Raw genomic sequence first — 20018 nt, 5'->3', positions numbered from 1 at the left:
TGACTAGTTGCTTGTCAATATTAACTGGTTTCTCCTAAATTTCTATTCTTGACTAAACAGAGTCTCATGACCTCACCAAAATTTCAAAATTACCCTGTTAGGGGTAATTACAACCAGGTTGATAATGTCTAGTCTGCAGGGTAAGAAGACTCTACAAGATAGGGAACTAGGACACTAGACTGTATTATTCATAAGTTGAAGTAATATTTTTGATCGTTCCACCAATCTTTGACAATTTATTTTATCTTCATTCACTTTCATCTTTAATTCTTCTGCTTCCTTTATCACCTGTAATTAATCAAGTTTTTAGGGTTAACAACCTCGCGAACATTAAACAAAACTTAAGAAATGTATAGAGCCTACATAAACGGGAATAGTTTAGCTAAGCCAATCAGTCCTCAGCTCACTGGCGAAATTTGAGCCTTAAAATTCATGTGTGTCCAGAATTATCTGTGTTTGTAAGTTGAATATATGACTCATCTTTTCTACTCTGCCATATGTAGAAAGGACATATAGAAATAGTAAGTAAAATTCCTAGTTTGAGATATTTTCAAAGGTATTATGTGATTTTCGCACATTTCTAGTACTTCTGAAGACTATTTACTATATTCAAGACTCAAATCAAAGTCCCTATAATCAATATTGTGTTCAGTTTCCAGTAGTATCCTACCTCCTGAAGTTCTTGCTGTACTTGTTCAATATTTATTTCATCATCTCCATCATCATCAATCATACATCTTGACTCATCTTGTATCCAGCTAGATAGATGTTTACCTTGTTTCTGTAATATTCTGAAATTTACATAAAACAATGACATAAGTTTATTAATGAATGATTGAGCACTCAGAAGATTCTGACATTAAAATAACATAATATTCAAATAATCCTTATAAACATTAGTTCATCATTTATAATCCAAGTTTAAATGAAAGTCAAATATTTTGACAAAAAAAAAGGTATTTGTTTTAATGGTCCTTTTTAAATGTGCATGCCTGGTAAAAACCCCTTTCTCCCTAACATAGGACAGATTAAATATTTAGTATATGCAATAGAAATTGGTCCAAATCCGTTAATCAAAAATCTCGTTCTAAAATGGCAATCTTTACAGGACAATATTTACAGAATCTATACATGCACTTAACATATCAAGGGTAGTCTGTTCCAAATGTCTGTGATTCCTGCAATTCTAGAAATACTCAAACAGATTGTGATAGTCAGGTCATAGTTCGAAGGTGAAAGTTCGAAGGTGAAAAAGCAGTCTTTTTCACTTTCGATTTTTTCAGTTGAATTATTTGAATCTGTTTATCAATTCTAAACTTACTTTAGTCTTTTCTTGTCTGCATCAAATTTTTTCAAAACATTTCTGATAAAAACTAGCTCTTCTTGGTAGGACATATCTTTTGGTACAGCCTTTGGCACAGAATTTGCTTTTGGTTCCAGATTTTGGTGTCGCTCTGATCCTAGATTTCGCTCAGAATTCAACAACACATCATTTGTAATGGTCACATCATGGTCTTGAGAATCAAACACTTTAAATGAATGTTGACTCTTCATAAAATCTTCAGGCTTCAATAATGTAACCTCGTTCAACTCCTTTGTGGATTCAAAATTTATTTTTGGAATGTCTTGATCACCCGACAGCGTAGAAATGGCAAGAGTTGATTGGCGGAGAGTTTGACGTCCAGATAGAGGCGAGGAATGTAAAATGCGTTGATTTGCCGATGATTTCTGGGTATTTGAAGATAGGTCTGCATCATGGTGGCCATCTTGAATTGAATTACGGGAAATGGAATGATTATCAGGGGGAGAGAACTCTAAATGTCTTGGTTTTTGAGGTTGATGTGGTTCACTAGGTGGTGTTTCTCCATGAGTTTGTGGAGCGCTGTTTGGGTAATCAATAACATCTGATTGAGGCTGCGTAGCAGAAGATCTGATTCCATTTCGTTCCTTTTCTTCTTGTGGGCTTGAAGAAAACAAAATACAAAATACAAAAAACTTACCCACCTAAAAAATATGGTGTTAGGGTGTAGGAAGGGGGTGAGGGTAAGGAAAACAACTCCCAATGTAACATCAAATTAATTTTCTTACAAATGAATATATATGCACACTAATGGAATAAAGGAGATAGGCATGAAATAAAACTGTTGGTGGTGGGTAAGGCAAATATTTAGAGAACTTTATCTCTTTACAAATTCTACCTTACCTATCTGATTGTGTGAGGAAGAGACCTGCTCTGTTTAGAGATTCCACCAGAAATGAAGGTCGTCGAGGTTTACGTCTTTCTATAGCTGTTAGTATTGGATCTCTAAAATAATAAAATAAATTAAGGTTATATTGATAGGGATTTATAGCTGACATATAACAAATAAAAAATTACATGAATTGACAGGCAACCCCATGCAGTGGGCAATGGGTGAAATGTTTGCAAGGATGGGGCATTAGTTTAACTATCCAACTGTTATGTGATCTTCAACAGCTTGTCAAACATAGGACCTCAGTTTATTGTACAATTTGAAAGACGCTTTTTCCATGTCGGTACCATATACCTGTATTACTGACAGAGGGAAACCAGGAGCTAGGGACACAGGACCTTCAGGTTAGAGAACAAGTATCTAACTCACTGAGCGCTCTACAACAAGTAAGATGAAAGTAACCATAAATGCCTCAAATAAAGAGCTTACTCTATGTGTTCAGTTGTATTACGTTGTTCTAATCGTAACGGAGATGAAATAGAAGTCTTATTCAATGCTGGTATTGGTAAATCAGGAAGACTTGACATTTTCTGTCCAATGATTGGTCTTTGTGGATCATGTGACTTCATCACTGTATGCTGATTGGATGATTTAGACTGAGGAACCAATGGACGTGGTCCACCACGGCGAGCAACATTAGAAGCTGTTGTATGTTTCCAGTGAAGGGCATACTTCTGAAGGAGTTGAAATCTTTCATAAGCAGACTGCAAAATGAATAAGAGACCATTCAAGATATAGTAAAGCTTACAGGATACACTCAACTGAATATTTGATTGAAAACTCAAAGATATTGTCAATCAGTATCTCCAATATTCTTTTGTTATCATTTAATTGCAAATGGATGGATGATTTTTCAAACATAATTACAGTAGTATGTTTTCAGTAATTGGAGAGGTGTACCAAATTGGCTAATCTATACATGATGTCCGATACAGGATATTGACTGTCAGTCATTTGAGCTTCCCGTCAGTCATGTCCGACATATAGAGCAAAACCAACAGCCCTGGTACCAATTTTGCAGTACTATATTTGCGATTGGCTCACTAATCACGAAAAGTGAAAGGATCAAGAATCACAACTATGGCTTGGTTGTCTTTTCAAAGGTGAGGCAATTGAATTTAGCTGTAGTCTTGCTCTAATAAAGGAGAATCTCCAGATTCCAGACATTGCAAACTTAAAGGAGCAAAAGTCTTGAATATATACCTTAGCTTGTTGCTGGGCTGCAAACTGTGACCTCATTTTCGACAAATCATCAGACACCGACAGCCATTGAGACACGCCATTTTGTAATAATCTATGACGTCTTGTTTCCATAGCAACTGATATTCTTTCTCGTTTACGTTTTCTATCCTCTATGTATTGTAGCCATCCATCTATCACCTAGGTAACCCAAAAAAAAATGTATGAAAAATAATATGCATCAATTAAATCAAATAGATATAGCACAAAAAATTCATTGGATTTTCATGGATTTCTGCTAGTTCTATATAGTCTTGTATGAAGACAGGTGCAAAAATTGGAAAATTAGCCTTAGAAAGAAATTTTTTTATCCAAATAATATTATCCGAACTGATGTTTTTGGTGACCAAGAGTGAGCGAAACTTTTGTTCCTATATCCGATTTTAATAACATAATTGATAAATCTCGGACTTGAAAACTGATTTGGAAGCTGAATTTCAATTTTGCTTTAGGTTTTAATTTAGTGGAACTTTGTAGGCTTAAATTTGTTGTGATCTTTCACATTTAGTGACCTTGACCTGAACTATCCAATAATATTTTCATCTTTGATCCCTGATGGTCTAACACGTGACTAGCCTAGAGCATAAATTTTGTCAGAATCTAAATATACTTGTTATCCTCATTTTAACCAGATGCAAAATTGGCATTTTTTCAAGATATACATCAATATATTTATATTCACTGTTGGATGTCTACTTCCAGTCCTTTCGGAGAGATTTTATCAGATCAAGTATATTTATAGCTCTAGTTTATTATTTTCATCATTTTCCACAGGGTTGATGCGGCTCCTGAATATACAAAGAGTCTTCAGAAGGACTAGAATTTCACTATCTATTTCTATAGATGTCTGTTCTACATAAGGCAGTGTATCAAGAAAAGACAAGTCATCTTTTTAACATTCAAATGCGGATAATAATGGATGCACATGGATTTGAAGGCTCAAAATGTGATCTGTGAACACTATTACTGATCAGCTGAGACTAAGGTACAATAGGTAAAAGAGCGAACCTGTCCCTTTAGGCAAGACTTACCTTCTTCTGTAGATTAAGACTCCAATGCCATAAAGCAAGATGAGTTTTTTCCTGAGATTGTTCTGCCTGATTAAAATATTCCTTCCATAATAAATAATATTTAGCTGTTAGTCTAACTTTATAGAACCATTCAGCTTGTCTTGACAGCAGCTGGAATTCAATATAAATCTGTTGAAGTGATTGTTAAGAGGTTTTAAATATTTTTTTATGTATATCAGGACACTGATTGCATCAATTTGCATCATTCCTTTTGACCCAACCTGATGACCTCTGCTTTAACCAATCAAATTCCTCCACTCTCTCAAAATCCCAGTGCTGGTGAGGGCAGAAATTTGATTGGTTAAAGCAGAGGTCATCAGGTTAGGTCAAAAAGCTATTGTGGCAAACATTTAAGAGAACACTCTAAACTGAAGTGGCTATATTAAAAATTAAAACTAATAAAAAACGGACTGAAGTTAGGTCTAGTTTTAATTAGACTGTCAACTAATATGCCAATGCATAAGATTGGCAAAGAATATGAAAGGTTTTGAGTAAAGCTTTATTTGAAAGATATCCAATGCTAAAGTTCCTAACGAGAACGAATGACTTACAGTTTTTCTATGAGCAAGTTGAGTAAAGTGTTTCCAAGTAAATAATACGGTACTGTACAGTTTATTATTGTGATGTTGTCGAGCCTGTTCCATTCGTAATCTAATCAGGATACTCTCTTCTTTCTTACAACACCATTTCTTATAATACTCTCTTATTCTTACTGTAATAGAACGAGATGGAGTTTTACATCCTATTTTACTGCTCTAGATTGGACTTATGAAGATGTTATGTATTGTGTAAGGAAGAAACTGTTTTGACAACAGCTATTTTCGCCTACTCTTTTCAATTTCCAACTGTCGAGAAATCTTTAACAAGCACAGCCTGTAACACAGAGCCTTGGTTTATTTTGCCATCCAAACAACTAGAAACTATGTCAGGCCCTCCAATTTGCATCACTGTAAGGGAAAATAACCTAATAAAAATAGTAAATGTGCTCAAATGCTTGACTTCAAATTCAGCAAGCAAGTGTCTTAATTTTATGAGCCTCTGTCTAGAGTGATAGACAAACTTTACTGGTAGTTATAGTTAATCAAATGTATAGAGCCCAAGTCAGCCACAACTGGTAAATCAAATCAAAGCCTACAATTTGAATCAATGATTAATATCAATATATGCTACCTTTATTTAAATGTTGCCTAGCCTCCTCTTCAAGTTTCAGTGATTCAGATTTTTTATAAGCATGTATAACAGCATATCTATGCCAAGTTGTAAACACCTTCATAATATAAAAAAATATAAGTGTAGTTAAAATAATGCCTTATAAAGAACAAGAGGGGTACTTTCTTACAGGGTTATCTACAACTTTTCCCTCAATAGAAGGTGTTAGCGCGTAGAGTAATACAAATTGGACAATCCATTATCCTTGATATGATGACCAATCTCTATAAGTGTCTATATTTATTATAAATCATTCCAAAATTGCCTTGCAGAAACCAATTAATGCCAAAATACAGTCACAAACAGGAGAGAGAGATTTGCTCAAAACCTTTGATCTGTCATAGTGTATAGTGTATAACCATAACAAAATGAAGGGTCTGAAGTATTTTCAGGAAAAGGTAATTAATGAACCTACTTGCTGTACAAGATGAAGATTATGGTGGATTCCAGCAGCTTCTTCTTTTCTTCTCTCTTCTTTTATTTCTTTTACATTTTCATACCATTGTCTCAAAATACGCCTAAAATAACAACACACACAGAGTCAATACTTACTATAAAATAGTTCTATATATTCTATAATACAGACTAGAGTCAATACTTACTGTTTTAACTGGTATGATTTAAGATGATATTTTGTAGTAATGACAGTATTTATCTGTCTAGTGTTATATATATATTGTATAAAGGATGATAAGATAGTTCTATATATTCTATAATACAGGCTAGAGTCAATACTTACTGTTTTAACTGGTATGATTTAAGATGATATTTTGTTGTAATGACAGTATTTATCTGTCTAGTGTTATATATATATTGTATAAAGGATAAGATAGTTCTATATATTCTATAATACAGGCTAGAGTCAATACTTACTGTTTTAACTGGTATGATTTAAGATGATATTTTGTTGTAATGACAGTATTTATCTGTCTAGTGTTATATATATATTGTATAAAGGATAAGATAGTTCTATATATTCTATAATACAGGCTAGAGTCAATACTTACTGTTTTAACTGGTATGATTTAAGATGATATTTTGTAGTAATGACAGTATTTATCTGTCTAGTGTTATATATATATTGTTTAAAGGATGATAAGATAGTTCTATATATTCTATAATACAGGCTAGAGTCAATACTTACTGTATTAACTGGTATGATTTAAGATGATATTTTGTAGTAATGACAGTATTTATCTGTCTAGTGTTGTATATATATTGTATAAAGGATGATAAGATAGTTCTATATATTCTATAATACAGGCTAGAGTCAATACTTACTGTTTTAACTGGTATGATTTAAGATGATATTTTGTAGTAATGACAGTATTTATCTGTCTAGTGTTGTATATATATTGTATAAAGGATGATAAGATAGTTCTATATATTCTATAATACAGACTAGAGTCAATACTTACTGTTTTAACTGGTATGATTTAAGATGATATTTTGTAGTAATGACAGTATTTATCTGTCTAGTGTTATATATATATTGTATAAAGGATGATAAGATAGTTCTATATATTCTATAATACAGACTAGAGTCAATACTTACTGTTTTAACTGGTATGATTTAAGATGATATTTTGTAGTAATGACAGTATTTATCTGTCTAGTGTTGTATATATATTGTATAAAGGATGATAAGATAGTTCTATATAGTTTATGGTTGTGATATCTTATGGCTTTGTTCATCAATATCTTTTCTTTTTTCTTGATGGCACAATACTGAAATAATTTATTTTAAAGTGAATCAGTAAATATGACAATGAATTTGAACTCCACTTAATATATCTTATGTTACCAGTCACTAACATTACAGGGAAAGCTCAACCTTCAGATACACTTGATGTTGTTCTGCAACTCTGCACTTCTGTTAGAGAGGCATCACAAACTTAAAAATAGTTTATTTAGAAAAACAAAAAACTTGTTGAATTGGAGATTGAATTATAATAAGGCTACAATGTACAAAATTCGTTGTCTTAGCTATTTTCTTTAACATGTTTAAGATGATTATAAGAGACAAGAAATCAGTGAGAAAGTTTATAATATCAAATTGGTACATGTTCAGAAATGATGTTTACCTGTTGCCATTGTTGGAATTTCTGTTTTAATAAAGTTTTATATCGAACTGGACTGCTAGTACTTCATTTCTTTCACTAGAAATATCAATAAAAAAAAATGTTTTAATCCAACTTTTCTACCATTATTAGTGAAAATATTTTGTATATAGTAGAATTATAGCACTAGAGAATTCAACATTTATCATTTACCTCTTAAATTCAATAAAATAATATGCTCATAAATAAAACCTGCACCAACCTGTTTTTAATCTCTACTATATGATTTCTCCAGGCTGTAAAATGTTTCTCACCATGTTTCCAGTTGTAATGTTCAGTTGCTTGTTCCTAAATACAATAAAATAATTTTATCATGTACATTTGTGAAAACTATACACCAAAATCTAGAGAACTGCGCCTTTCAACGTTTCTGAAAATTTTAACTAAAAAAAATCCAGCTGTTAATTTGTAAACGAAAAAACTATTTAAAAATATTACGTTAGGTTTTAAGTTCGTTATGCTTTTTTGAAGCTGTTCGAAAACTAGTATACAGATTTGAGTAAAATAAACACCTTTATTGTAGAGAAATATGTCTCCTACGTTTTCTAAAGATTTCAACTAAATATAACGAGCCATTATCGAGCCAATCACCGAAACTAGTCCAAACTGCTTAATTAACAATTAGTTCACTCCGTTTTTAATTTAATCCTTAAAACAAATTCAGTTTGATCAAATAGATACATTGATATAAATAGCATACTTGAGAAATATTTTCAGGCATAATTTAAGACGTTTATGATAATGAAATTTTTTTACAAAAAAGCGGAATACCACTTTAAAGAATAAGGAATTTGAATGCTTTTTGTGCAAACCTTTGTTCTGCTGAAAACACATTCGTTTTCCACATCTTATTACTTTTTTAATAATAAATAATTAATTTTCTAAGTGGACAAACCTCTTTAACTTGCTCTGTTAAAACATCTTCAGTTCTCTGTTTCCATGACAGAAAGAATCTGTATCGTAAACAATCTTCATAATGCAGAAACGCCTAAAATCGTAAATTATTTGATACCAATTTTCATTATGAAATACTCACTTATAATTGATATACATCCTCATATTAAAAGTTCATTAGCTGCTACCAATATGTCAACAGATTTCAGGTCTTGTTTTACAGTTCAGATTGTAATACTTGGATTATTTATACAAGTTATGAATTTGTCCTCTACTTCATACAAGTGTATAAAAATGACACAATCAAGCCATGATTCAAACACTTTAAGCCTCCACTGTTTATATGGAATATGATTGTAAAGGGCTTTAGTGGGTCCTTCCTTTAACTCCATATTCAGTCAAAGGTTGTTTAAAACTTTTATCACTATCTACTACCAAAGATATGAGAGTTAATCAATAACTGTATTATTGTAAATATAATGTACAACCCTTTACCCTTATCAAATCTGGAAAAATCGCTGATGTGATAAATAATACACATCCTGTCTGTATTTATAAGATAATGGAATACTTACCATTCTTTCTGCCAGCCGGTTTTCACGACACTGGTCAGCTGTCTCTACCCAGTAATAAAAATATCGAGACAAGGTACTCTCTCTGTAATATAATGGAATAGTTTAATAACATTTGATTTAAAGCAACAGTTGATTATTTCTGTAACTACTATCATGTTTACATGAAATGAGAAAAAAAGAACTACAATATAGCTAAGCAGGGGTGTATCTTGAAAATGCCTGTGGGGTGTCTGTCTTAGGAGAGGCCTAAATTGCCAGAGCATCTAGGGAGCTTAATTTTCATTTCATAAGACATTTCACAGCTTGAGGGGGTGGGGGAGGGGCATGGTATGGAGAATATTATACAGTGGAAAGATTTTTAATTCAGGCTCATCTCAAGCATGGCATGGCAGCTAGTATTTCAGATATAAAACCCTCATCAGGACGTTGTTCTCTGCCTTACCTATAAAACTGGACAGACTTCTCCTTGTTTTCTTTCTGATTTTTAGAAATTTGAAGGAAAACTTTAAAGGCAAATAAATATTTGGGCATCTGATGTAAATAATGATGAGTATCAGCTTTAAGATGTTGTTCCTGAAAACATAAGAATGAATATCAGGGTAGGTATTAAAAGAAATAGCTGTCTTAGTATTTTCATTAATATCTATTAGAGTTCTATTTCAGTCACATGTGTTGCTTTTCAAACTCATAATCTGTCATCTGGTTTTTAGAACAAATATTTCAACCAGAATAGTAGGTTGTATGATGTTCAACTTTCAAATTTCATCTTACTAAAACATAAATTGTGGCATAAAATGAAGTGGAATTGGCATACTGGTGTACAGGTCAGGAAATAAATCTGGAGATTTGCCTTGAAAAATCTGAAGATTTGCCTTGAAAATTCTGGAGATTTGCCTTGAAAAATCTGGAGATTTGCCTTGAAAATTCTGGAGATTTGCCTTGAAAAATCAGAAGAATTTTTCCAATGTGCGTAAATTTGTGAATTTTAAGCTCCAAAGTGGGTTTTTTTCATTCATTGCATGCAGTGTGCAATGAAGGAAATTTTGTCAGGGCAGCAGCAAGTTACATCTTATGTAGTATAAGTTTGTTTTTGTCAGATACACAATGTTTATAATACTCATTCAACCAATTCACTTGTCTTTTATCTTACCTTTCTATGAGCTCTCCATTCTTTATAAACTTTCAACGATTTCAGACATTTCATCAATATCACATTTCTGGAAAATATTAAACAGGAATATTCATGAGGTACATAGCAGACACTTGTTGGGTTTAATGGCACATGTTTTGTTTAATTCTCACGATTAAGATTTGCCGTTTATGTGGAAAGAGCCTCACAAGGATCCTTTTAACAGCTGGTTCTTGGCATGGATTCATCCATGTATCATTGTACCCATTATTAGCTGGGTAGACTAGAACAATGAGGTAAGATGACCAGACTTTCACAAGCTGACCAGGATTAGATCCCTTGAATATTGTTGTAACTGAGCAAACAACATGAAGATTTCAACACTCTTACTGACTGATCTACAGTCCGTTCTCGAAATGAAATATCACTGAAAGTCTCCTCCTTGAACTTGAGTGGCATTTAGTAACGGGGCTATGAATAACTGGACACAATTATATAGATAACAATTACTTTAATAAATAACTTGTGATGTTTCAACGATGATGCTTTCGTCTTGATTAAGCAATTGTTATCCATATAATTGTGTCCAGTTATCCCTCTTGTAAACTATTATAAAAACTAAAACTATAGTTAAAGTATTACCTGTGATGTTTTCTAGCTTTAGCTGTTAAGGGAAGTAACTCTAGTTCTTCATTCCCTTCACAACGTTTTAACCAAACATTCCAGTACTGACGTAATACCTAAAATACAAAATAAAAACATCATTACCATGACATCTCACCTTTTCATTTTAAAATCATCAAGTTTATTATCATAGCGCCCCTAAACAATTCAACCCCAATCTATACCCCATTTCATCCCTTGTCATGTTGCCCCTTCCTATTTCAACCCTTACCAATTCCTTCCTTTTCCATTTCGCCACTTTTTATTTCGTCCTATCCTGTTATTTTTTATGTGGTTTAGATATCTATTCAAGAAATACAAAATCATTTTATATATCTACAGTAAAAAACCAAAGAGCAAAAATTTCTTTTACCTGTCTATGATGTAACTGTGTTGCCATGGTTTTTCTCATTCTTTGAATTCTAACTTGTACAGAATTTAAACGAAATGCATTTAACCCATAGGACTGAATATACAAAACAGTGTTAAAAAAAATAAAATATATATCAGTTCTTTTCACAAAACTTTCTATTTTAAATAAAATATTCTAAACATTAGAAATTGCGTGTGAAGCAAGTTGTATATGATGAACATATTGAATTGTACTCTAATTGAGTTGTAATCTTTTCATTTTTTTTTTATAGTTACATTAATAATTGATTTGTCAGAGAGGGTAATATAGATGAAGCCTATTTCCCAATCCTTTTCATAGTGTATATCTTTGAATATGTTTGTGAATAGAATATTTTTTACAAAAAAAATATATATATATTGGTCTTAGCATTGAAACTTTATAGACAATCCTGTTATGAAAAGGGATATTGTTTTCTTACCAATAAATGTTTTCTATAAAACTGATCTGCTGTCTGTATTTTCTCTCTTTCTCTTTGTTTATTCTCAATAACTTCTTGTGGTTAAAGAATTTTACTTAAATTATCATTTTTTTCTTTCAATAGAAATTTCAGGTCAAACTCTCAATTGCTGACACACAAACTGTTATACAAAATCCAAACCAAAGAAGATTTAGTATTCAAGTTATCTGATTGGTCAATCACTAAAAGTGAATTTAAATTACATTTCATTAGCCAATCAGATTATTGTATTTCTTTCAATTTTTTCAATACATCTGTCCGTACGAATAGTCAAATTGAAAGCCTCATTGCCACTTTAAAATAAGAAAAGGATACAAAGTTTCCATCTTTCGAGATATTTTCTAAGTTGAAACTGGTAACCAAGGTGATGTATTGTCTCCTGTATATTACGATGATTATAGACCTGCCGTAATCTTTCTTTCCAATATTTTATACAGCGTAATTTTACTGAGATTTCATACAACTTCTTACCATATTCTACAAAAATACGTTGAAATATTAATTATAATCAGTTGGAATTTAGACAAACTTTTAACATTTAATAAATATAAACACTATTATAGATATACTGCTCCTTTCTTTAATTCTAGTAATGTTTCAATTCACATACAGAAATCTTTATCAAGCACAAAATAATAATAAAGAGTTTTGGTTTTACTGTGTAAAATATTCATGTGCAATTTAACTGCAATATTCAGAAATATTTTCTTATATTATGATATTTTCTTCACATTTTCTAAATGGAGCTAAACCATCAACAATTGAACATTGCCCTCTACTGACACAGAATAGACCCAATGCAATTTACCTTCATATCAATTCTAGTGGGTCCATCAGACATTGTTTTCAATATTTATAGGGGTCACTTATCTTGGTTCCAACCAATTAATCCTTCAAGCCCCACCCCAAAATAATTATAAAAATGCCTAATAAGACATATACCTTTGGTGTGTATTTTAACTTTACGTTGTTGATGGTACACTAGCCAATGAGATAGAGTTGTCTTCAGTAAACATCTGTTATAGTACTGCTCTGCCATCTTTATCTTCTCTCTTTGTTGTATTCTATCGTTATATCTTTCAACCCACAGAAACCAGTGCTGAAACAAAACATTTCATATTTACAAATCTTGAATCAATTCTATCTGACGAAAAGGTTTACTACCTCTTAGAAATATCATAACAATTCTCAAATTTAGCCAATAAGAATATAGATTTATCTGTGGACTTGTAAACATGTACCTGGTAGCATAAATATGCTACTTACAATGTCATAGACTATATACTTTCACAAGTTGGTCTCACCCTTAGTGTCATGATCTTTCCCAAATCATCTGTATCAACTTACATCAGTTCTGAGTGAAATCACAACAATGCCTACCTCAGCCTGAAGTCTGTATGCCCAGAATTGTAAAGCGATACCATCCATCTCACGATAATGTTCAACATTAGTCATTTCTTCCTTCCATTTATTCCAGGTAGATCTGAAATTTCAAAACATACAAAAAATTGAAACTAAAAGGGGTTATAAAGATCTTTCTTTTTCCTTTTTAATCGATTTTAAGCCATTATTTACATCATTCCAATTTTCCCATCTGAATGAACTACAAGCTAATTAATATTTCAATATAACATAAGAGTACAAAGTTTATACTTTACCTGAGCAGTTGATTTTGTCTGAAGGTCAAGGCTGTCTGACCCCTGACATTCGACTGTTTCTGTTGTTTTTTATAATTCTTCCACGCTTCCACCATTTTACTCATCAACACCCTTTTATCTTTAAAACAAAAAATGAAATAATTAAAAAATAATGTCCTTTTAAAAAGAAAAAAAATCAAACACATTTTTACGCTTATACTTTCATTTAGTTACTAGTGTTACATTTTCAAAACAATACGATATATTTCAAACAATTTTTTTGATATTTCCAGTCAGTGATCTTTAAAAACAAACATGCAAGCGATCTCGTTACACAGGAGCTGTTAGTAGATGTGAAATTTCCAGTCTGTGATCTTTAACGACAAACATGCAAGCGATCTCGTTACACAGGAGCTGTTAGTAGATGTGATATTTCCAGTCTGTGATCTTTAACGACAAACATGCGCGCGATCTCGTTACACAGGAGCTGTTAGTAGATGTGATATTTCCAGTCTGTGATCTTTAAAAACAAACATGCAAGTGAGCAGTTGGTAGATGTGAAGTATAAGAAGTAGTACTTACAATGTTGTTCTGCTTTATAAATGGCTGCCTTTTTCTCTCGACATCGAGCAAGATATTCCCTCCACGCCTTGATCACATGACCCCATACAACATACCTAGTCAAATACATCAATAATCTTTCATATTCTAAATCATACGTCCCCAACCTGTTGTGCTCCATGTTAGTACCCCTGACTTCCACATAAGCGACATTATTCACAATTTGGCAATGCATCATATACATTTGTACACAGTAGCAAGGGGCAATATGGGAAAGGGGTGAAACAGAGAAGGGACAAATCAGAGAAGGGGAGAAATGCAAAGACACTGTGAATCAATACCTGTATCCAAAAATACTTTGGAAAAATTGACTATTTACATGAATAATGCCAAAATCAAACTGTATCTATCAGCTGATAAAGCAAATATCTAGAGGACTATTGATTGGTTGATCAGAGTGTCTAGTAACCTTACCTATAATGACATTCAGCTCTGATCATCAACCTCCATTCCTGTCTGATTACCCACCAGTCTTCATACCACACGGCAAATATCTTACGTCTTATCACATTGTTATAGTGAGATCTACAATATAAACATTGTTCATTAAATTCATTAAATTGTTTGGATATAAACAGTCTCATCTTAGCTTGCTGACAACAGATGGTAGAATCTTATATAATCATACTTACATAGCTTTAGAGGGTAAAACTCTACCAAATACACCCTTGATCCACAAATATAGATATTTTCTAGCAATATTCCTGTAAATAATATATTATATTTAATAATTGGAGTGAATAAAAGTTACTTTAAGTAAGCTTACAGCTCTTTTCGATATATTTCAAAAGAAACAAATTCACTAATTTCAATTTAGAATGTTTAAATGACAGCTAAGAACCCAAATAATGTCAGCTTCTATCTCAGATTTTCATATGACACTGAAGTACCCTAAGTCATGTCATGTCATGTTACTAAATAGTCAACAAAAAATCTGAATATCAAGACAAAGATTCCAACAACATCTAAATGACTTACAACAAACATCACCTTATTGTAAATTCTTTAAAAATAAATCTAAATGATAACAACAAAACCTAAATGACTTACAACAAACATCACCTTATTCAAGTTCTTTAAAAACAAAATCTAAATGATTTACAACAAACATCACCTTATTCTAAGTTCTTTAACACGACCACCTCGGTTCCAAGTATAATCTGGTCTGTAATTTCTGACATTGATTTTTGATTTTTCCTTTCTGTCTCTCCGTCTCGCTCTAGGGTTGCTTGGTGTGGGGATTTTAGATGACACAGTTGTATTTTTCATCTCTCCAGTCTCTTTTCTAAAAGTGACAAAATAACATTCCTTACCTGGCAACATAAAATAGAACATGTTTTTCAAGTTTAAAGAAATAATAACCAAACCATTTGATAGTGTGGGAAAATAGGGAAGCAGATAAAATTGGCAGACACATTTTAGAATTTTTTCTGCCAAATGTCAAGTCAATGTGGATATATTAGTACTGTACCAGTATAGGTAGGTAGGTACTTGGGTTGGGTAAAATGATCAAAATAATAGATTTTCGTCGCTAGGAATTTATGATTTCAGTTATCAATTATCAAATTTCATAAATGATTACATGTCAAATTTCTCCATTGTACCCGTTAACAAGTAGTAATCTCTTCCACATAGGTTCCCTTCAGCACATAACATACCCACAATAAACTATAATAACCGATCAAAGAAAGAGTAAACTTGACGCAAAATTACCCATGAAATTAAGAATTTTGGCATGTTTTTAATTTAGTATTTACAGGGTTCCTCAATTGAATTTTTTATTATTATTAATCGATTATTGATCAGTAGATTGCCATCTATAATCAATCTCAATTTGGTAATCGATATCCAGCCTGTAGCAACTGCTGAGATCCAGATAAAAATATAACGACACAGCTTTATGTATAAGAAGCCACTCCACTGACTGGGATGGGAGGGGGAGGGGGTGGGTGGTGTCTTGGTTTACCTGTACTCAGTTCTTGATGGGTGTAGAACGACAGTTTTAGATGCCAGCTGATTGACAGTTGTTTCATCTCCTGCACCATTCACCTCCTCAACTGTCATTCCATGTCGGGTTTGTAATTTCATTCGTTCAGCTCGTAACGATAGATCTTTATTCAGCTCTTTTAGAATGGCTTGTTTCGCCGAAACATGACTTTCAGATCCAGATTCGACATGACTTTCGGCCTTGTTCAGGGCTCCAGTGAATCTAGGATCGTCAGGCACTCGACGAAAATCTCTCCGACTCATGATCTAACCATTATCTACCATTTTTGGAATCATTTATTTGAAATTTTCATGCAAGAAAAGGTAAAGTTTATGAACATGATCAAACACAAATTTTCTTCCCGCGAGATGTAAACAAACGTTGCGTACAATTTACGGATTATTTAGGTTAGGAATAATCCGGAACGAAATATATAAAAATTTTAAAAATTTCTTCTGGGCCAAATATTTTATATTGGGAAAAATTTGTGACTTTTTATTTCTACCCTCCCCGGATTTTAGCATATTGTCAAAAAAAATTATTCCCGAAAATATGATTGGACGCATTAGAAATCTTCGCGGTCCAATCAGTAACTTTGTTTCATTCTCAAATCCAAAATGGCCACGGCCACTGCCTCGCATTGTTGTCGTGTGTGTAACGGGGCCATCACAGTGAAAAGCAGACGAAAACTATTTGTACAAGAATTTATGCTTTTGGAAGAATTATGTGAGGTCTTAGGCTACATGCCATCGGAAAATGATAATGGCTCACAATATGCCTGTTATTTGTGCTGGGGGGCTCTGAGTAAACTCAAGAAATTGAACAATGATTTGGTAGAGAAATTGATACGTGATAGACAAAATCTGGTGAAAAAACTGAAAGACAAACACATTTCGAATTGTTCTTGTGGCAAAGTACAGAAGAAAGGTAGGCCTATAGAAATTTGATGTGGTTTTGTTTTCTGTGTGTCTGTATTCATCCGACATTCCGCTTGTAAAAAAGTGATCCGTTGTTGATACTCAGGAATAGAACATCTTCACAATGTCAAGCCATTATGAACTGCGTCCAATACCTTGACATCATTAGGCACTTTTCTTGTTTGCAAGTCATACAAAACTCGGCAAGTTTTAAATCTTCTGCTATTCTGTCTAATCTCTTGAAGACTAATTCTTTTTCTTTTGATTTCAGCCATCAACGTTTTTTAATGAACTCCGCCTAATACCTTGACATTATTAGACACCCTTCTTATATCACAGAAGTTTGTAAGTGCAGCAATTTGAGTGGATTGTACTCTAGCGAATACAGCCAATCAGAGCCCTTGACAGAAAAACTCTCTGTGTTGTGAACTTGTTTTGATTTAAAGACTTAAATTTATTTTCTTAAAAATCAGGTGAAAATGGCAGCCATCTTAAGTAGCTCGGATCCTGTTTTTTGTCGATTATGTCACGAAGATCTCATTCTGACAAATCGACGGTCTTTGTTCATAAAAACATTTGGATTACTTAACCAATTGACACAGATATTAGGCTACATACCGAACGAAAAGGACAATGGTTCTCGATATATCTGTAGATTGTGCTTTCAAAAACTAAATAAACTGCAAAAAATAGATCACGATTTAACTCATAAACTTAATGAGTTGCGAGAAGAAAAAAGTAATTTGTTGAGTGAATTACGATCAAAATATGAGGCTGAAGCCGAGGTAGTGGCATATAGCCCTCCTCACGAATCAATTTCAAATTCTGATGGTAAGTTTCATATTTTAAACATTTCCCTCCATTTATCTTCTACAATCAACATTTCTGGACTTTCCAGCAAAAAGGTGAAACAAGAAACCCCGGTTGTATCATTGTATCTTGATTCATCTTCACAATATCAAGCTATTATGAATTTCGTCTTATACCTTGACTGCTATAGCCACCTTTCTGCTAATCAGAGACTTGACAGATAAGATTCTTCTACAAACAGACGGTAATCATTGTGATTGCCTGTATTCGATAGTGTACAATCCAATCGCTGTATTTACAAACTTCTGTGTTCGTAGTAGCTTGACATTGTGAAGATGATCTCGAATACGGGTCTAAAATAAATCGCTACACTTCAATGTTGTGGGTATGGAAAGAGAGATTGGTTCTATTTATATCTGACCAATCAGACAGCGGTTTACGTAGAAAAGAAATGAAGAAGGGTGAAGGTCATGTAAATACAAAACACAAAATGGCGGAGGCGGGTGTCAAAAGTGTGAGAAAGTGCACACTATGTTTAAATCGCATAGTTGACGTGAAAAACTACAGGAATTTAAAACATGAGACATGTCAGCCGTTCTCTGCAGTATTCCAAGAATTATGTGTCCCCTTTTCTGGCTTTCTGTGTAAATTCTGTGGGAGTAAAGTGAATCGTTTGGTCAAACTTGATCTCGAATTAAAAACGAAGATGGATACTCTTCGAAATAATAGAGAGGCTGTCTACTCCGAATTAAGTCAATTGGGAGGTGTGAAAAGGAAAGGTATAAGCTTATGTATATCAAAACGTGACACTCTACTTTCATTTTGTTTACATTCTAGAACAAAGCGTATATCTAACGAGTGATTTGATTGGATGAGATTTTCTCTAGGCCTTGTCTGAGCAAGTTCGTCGGTATATCGAATTTTGCCCATTTTTTTATTATAAAACTGTGCTATTTAAGAAGGACTTTGCCTTATTAAGAGTATGAAAATGAGCACACATATTTTGCCGTTGGTCGTATTTGTGAACGCAGTACAGACCACATTTTATATCCTATCCGATTTTTAAGAAATATCCACGAGATCATGGTCACGGTCAATTTTGGGTACAATAGATAACGTAGAGTCAAACCTTGTTTTCTTTTCTATTCTCGTATTCGGTAAGAAAGAACCCGATTCGTTAATGTCAATGCATGAAAATACGGTAAATCGGCCAATAACTGAATCGATTAGCCTAATGAACAGTAGTGTTTCTTTTTACATCTTTTGTTCTTAGTAAATTGAAACAGTTTAAACTAATTAAAAGATTAGGGAGGGGACTAGAAAAATCAATCAACTACAGTTCATTTGTCACTTATTTAATTAATCATAATCTGTAAAAAAGGAGGTTATGTTACTATAAATAGATAGTATCACAGCAGGTGTTCCTCTCTGCAGACTTGGGTAAAATGTTTAAGTGCAGAGCAGACGATATATTGATCAAGATTAAATTGGTATCCATTGTAACATCTTCACTTTGTCACGCTATTTATATATAATGTGTCTTGCCAAATACCTTGACTACAATAGCCAATTTTCTTGTATCACAGACGTTTGTAAATGCAGCGATTTGATTGGCATGTAATCTACCGAACAAAACCAATCAGATCCCTCAAACGAAAATCTGTAAATGATTAAGCCATAATGTTTATAATCTTTCTGTGGAGGAACATTCATTCAGTCAAATCGCTGTGTTGCAAACATCTGTGATTCGAAAAAGTTGGCAGTCAAGGTATAACACGCAGTTCGTAATAGCCTGCCGTAGAGAAGAAGATATTCTAACTATACATAGGCACAAGGGTGATCAATATTTGAAGCTTGTCGACAATATCTCTCAACTTTAAACAAGAAATGTGCCAAATGATGTCAAGTTGTTTGGGAGTTTGTGAAGATGGTATGCTTATTCCGTGGCAGCCCCTCTTATATTTCCGTAGCATCCCCTCTTACATGCATCACTGGCAGGGGGAAACCGGAATGAAAAATCCGA

General features: G+C 33.0%; 2 protein-coding genes across 2 annotated transcripts; one reads left to right on the top strand and one right to left on the bottom strand.

Annotated features, from left to right (window-relative positions):
- Positions 1-174: 174 nt before the first annotated feature.
- On the bottom strand, positions 175-16636 carry LOTGIDRAFT_233819 (hypothetical protein; the record flags this gene model as incomplete). The annotated part of the gene is made up of 26 exons (XM_009060722.1): positions 16248-16636; positions 15396-15566; positions 14914-14985; positions 14696-14806; positions 14243-14337; positions 13682-13799; positions 13404-13506; positions 12966-13122; positions 12427-12500; positions 11525-11617; positions 11131-11228; positions 10510-10576; positions 9802-9932; positions 9360-9441; positions 8786-8878; positions 8093-8178; positions 6186-6288; positions 5732-5828; positions 5113-5273; positions 4523-4672; positions 3456-3632; positions 2682-2956; positions 2204-2305; positions 1322-1963; positions 671-791; positions 175-288 (listed from the first exon to the last, which is right to left on the bottom strand). The coding sequence occupies exons 1-26, from the start codon at positions 16529-16531 to the stop codon at positions 175-177; spliced, it is 3777 nt and encodes a 1258-aa protein (XP_009058970.1). The 5' UTR covers positions 16532-16636.
- Positions 16637-16885: 249 nt separating this feature from the next.
- On the top strand, positions 16886-17473 carry LOTGIDRAFT_164216 (hypothetical protein; the record flags this gene model as incomplete). Its single annotated transcript, XM_009060721.1, has 2 exons — positions 16886-17195; positions 17457-17473. 2 exons carry the CDS (start codon positions 16886-16888, stop codon positions 17471-17473), a joined length of 327 nt encoding a protein of 108 aa, XP_009058969.1.
- Positions 17474-20018: the final 2545 nt, after the last annotated feature.

The sequence above is a fragment of the Lottia gigantea genome, assembly GCF_000327385.1.
Source record: "Lottia gigantea unplaced genomic scaffold LOTGIsca_44, whole genome shotgun sequence".
In the NCBI taxonomy this organism is placed as follows: Eukaryota; Metazoa; Mollusca; class Gastropoda; family Lottiidae; genus Lottia; species Lottia gigantea.
The sequence above is the reverse complement of the archived record's forward strand: the minus strand, read 5'-3'. Positions and strand labels throughout refer to the sequence as shown.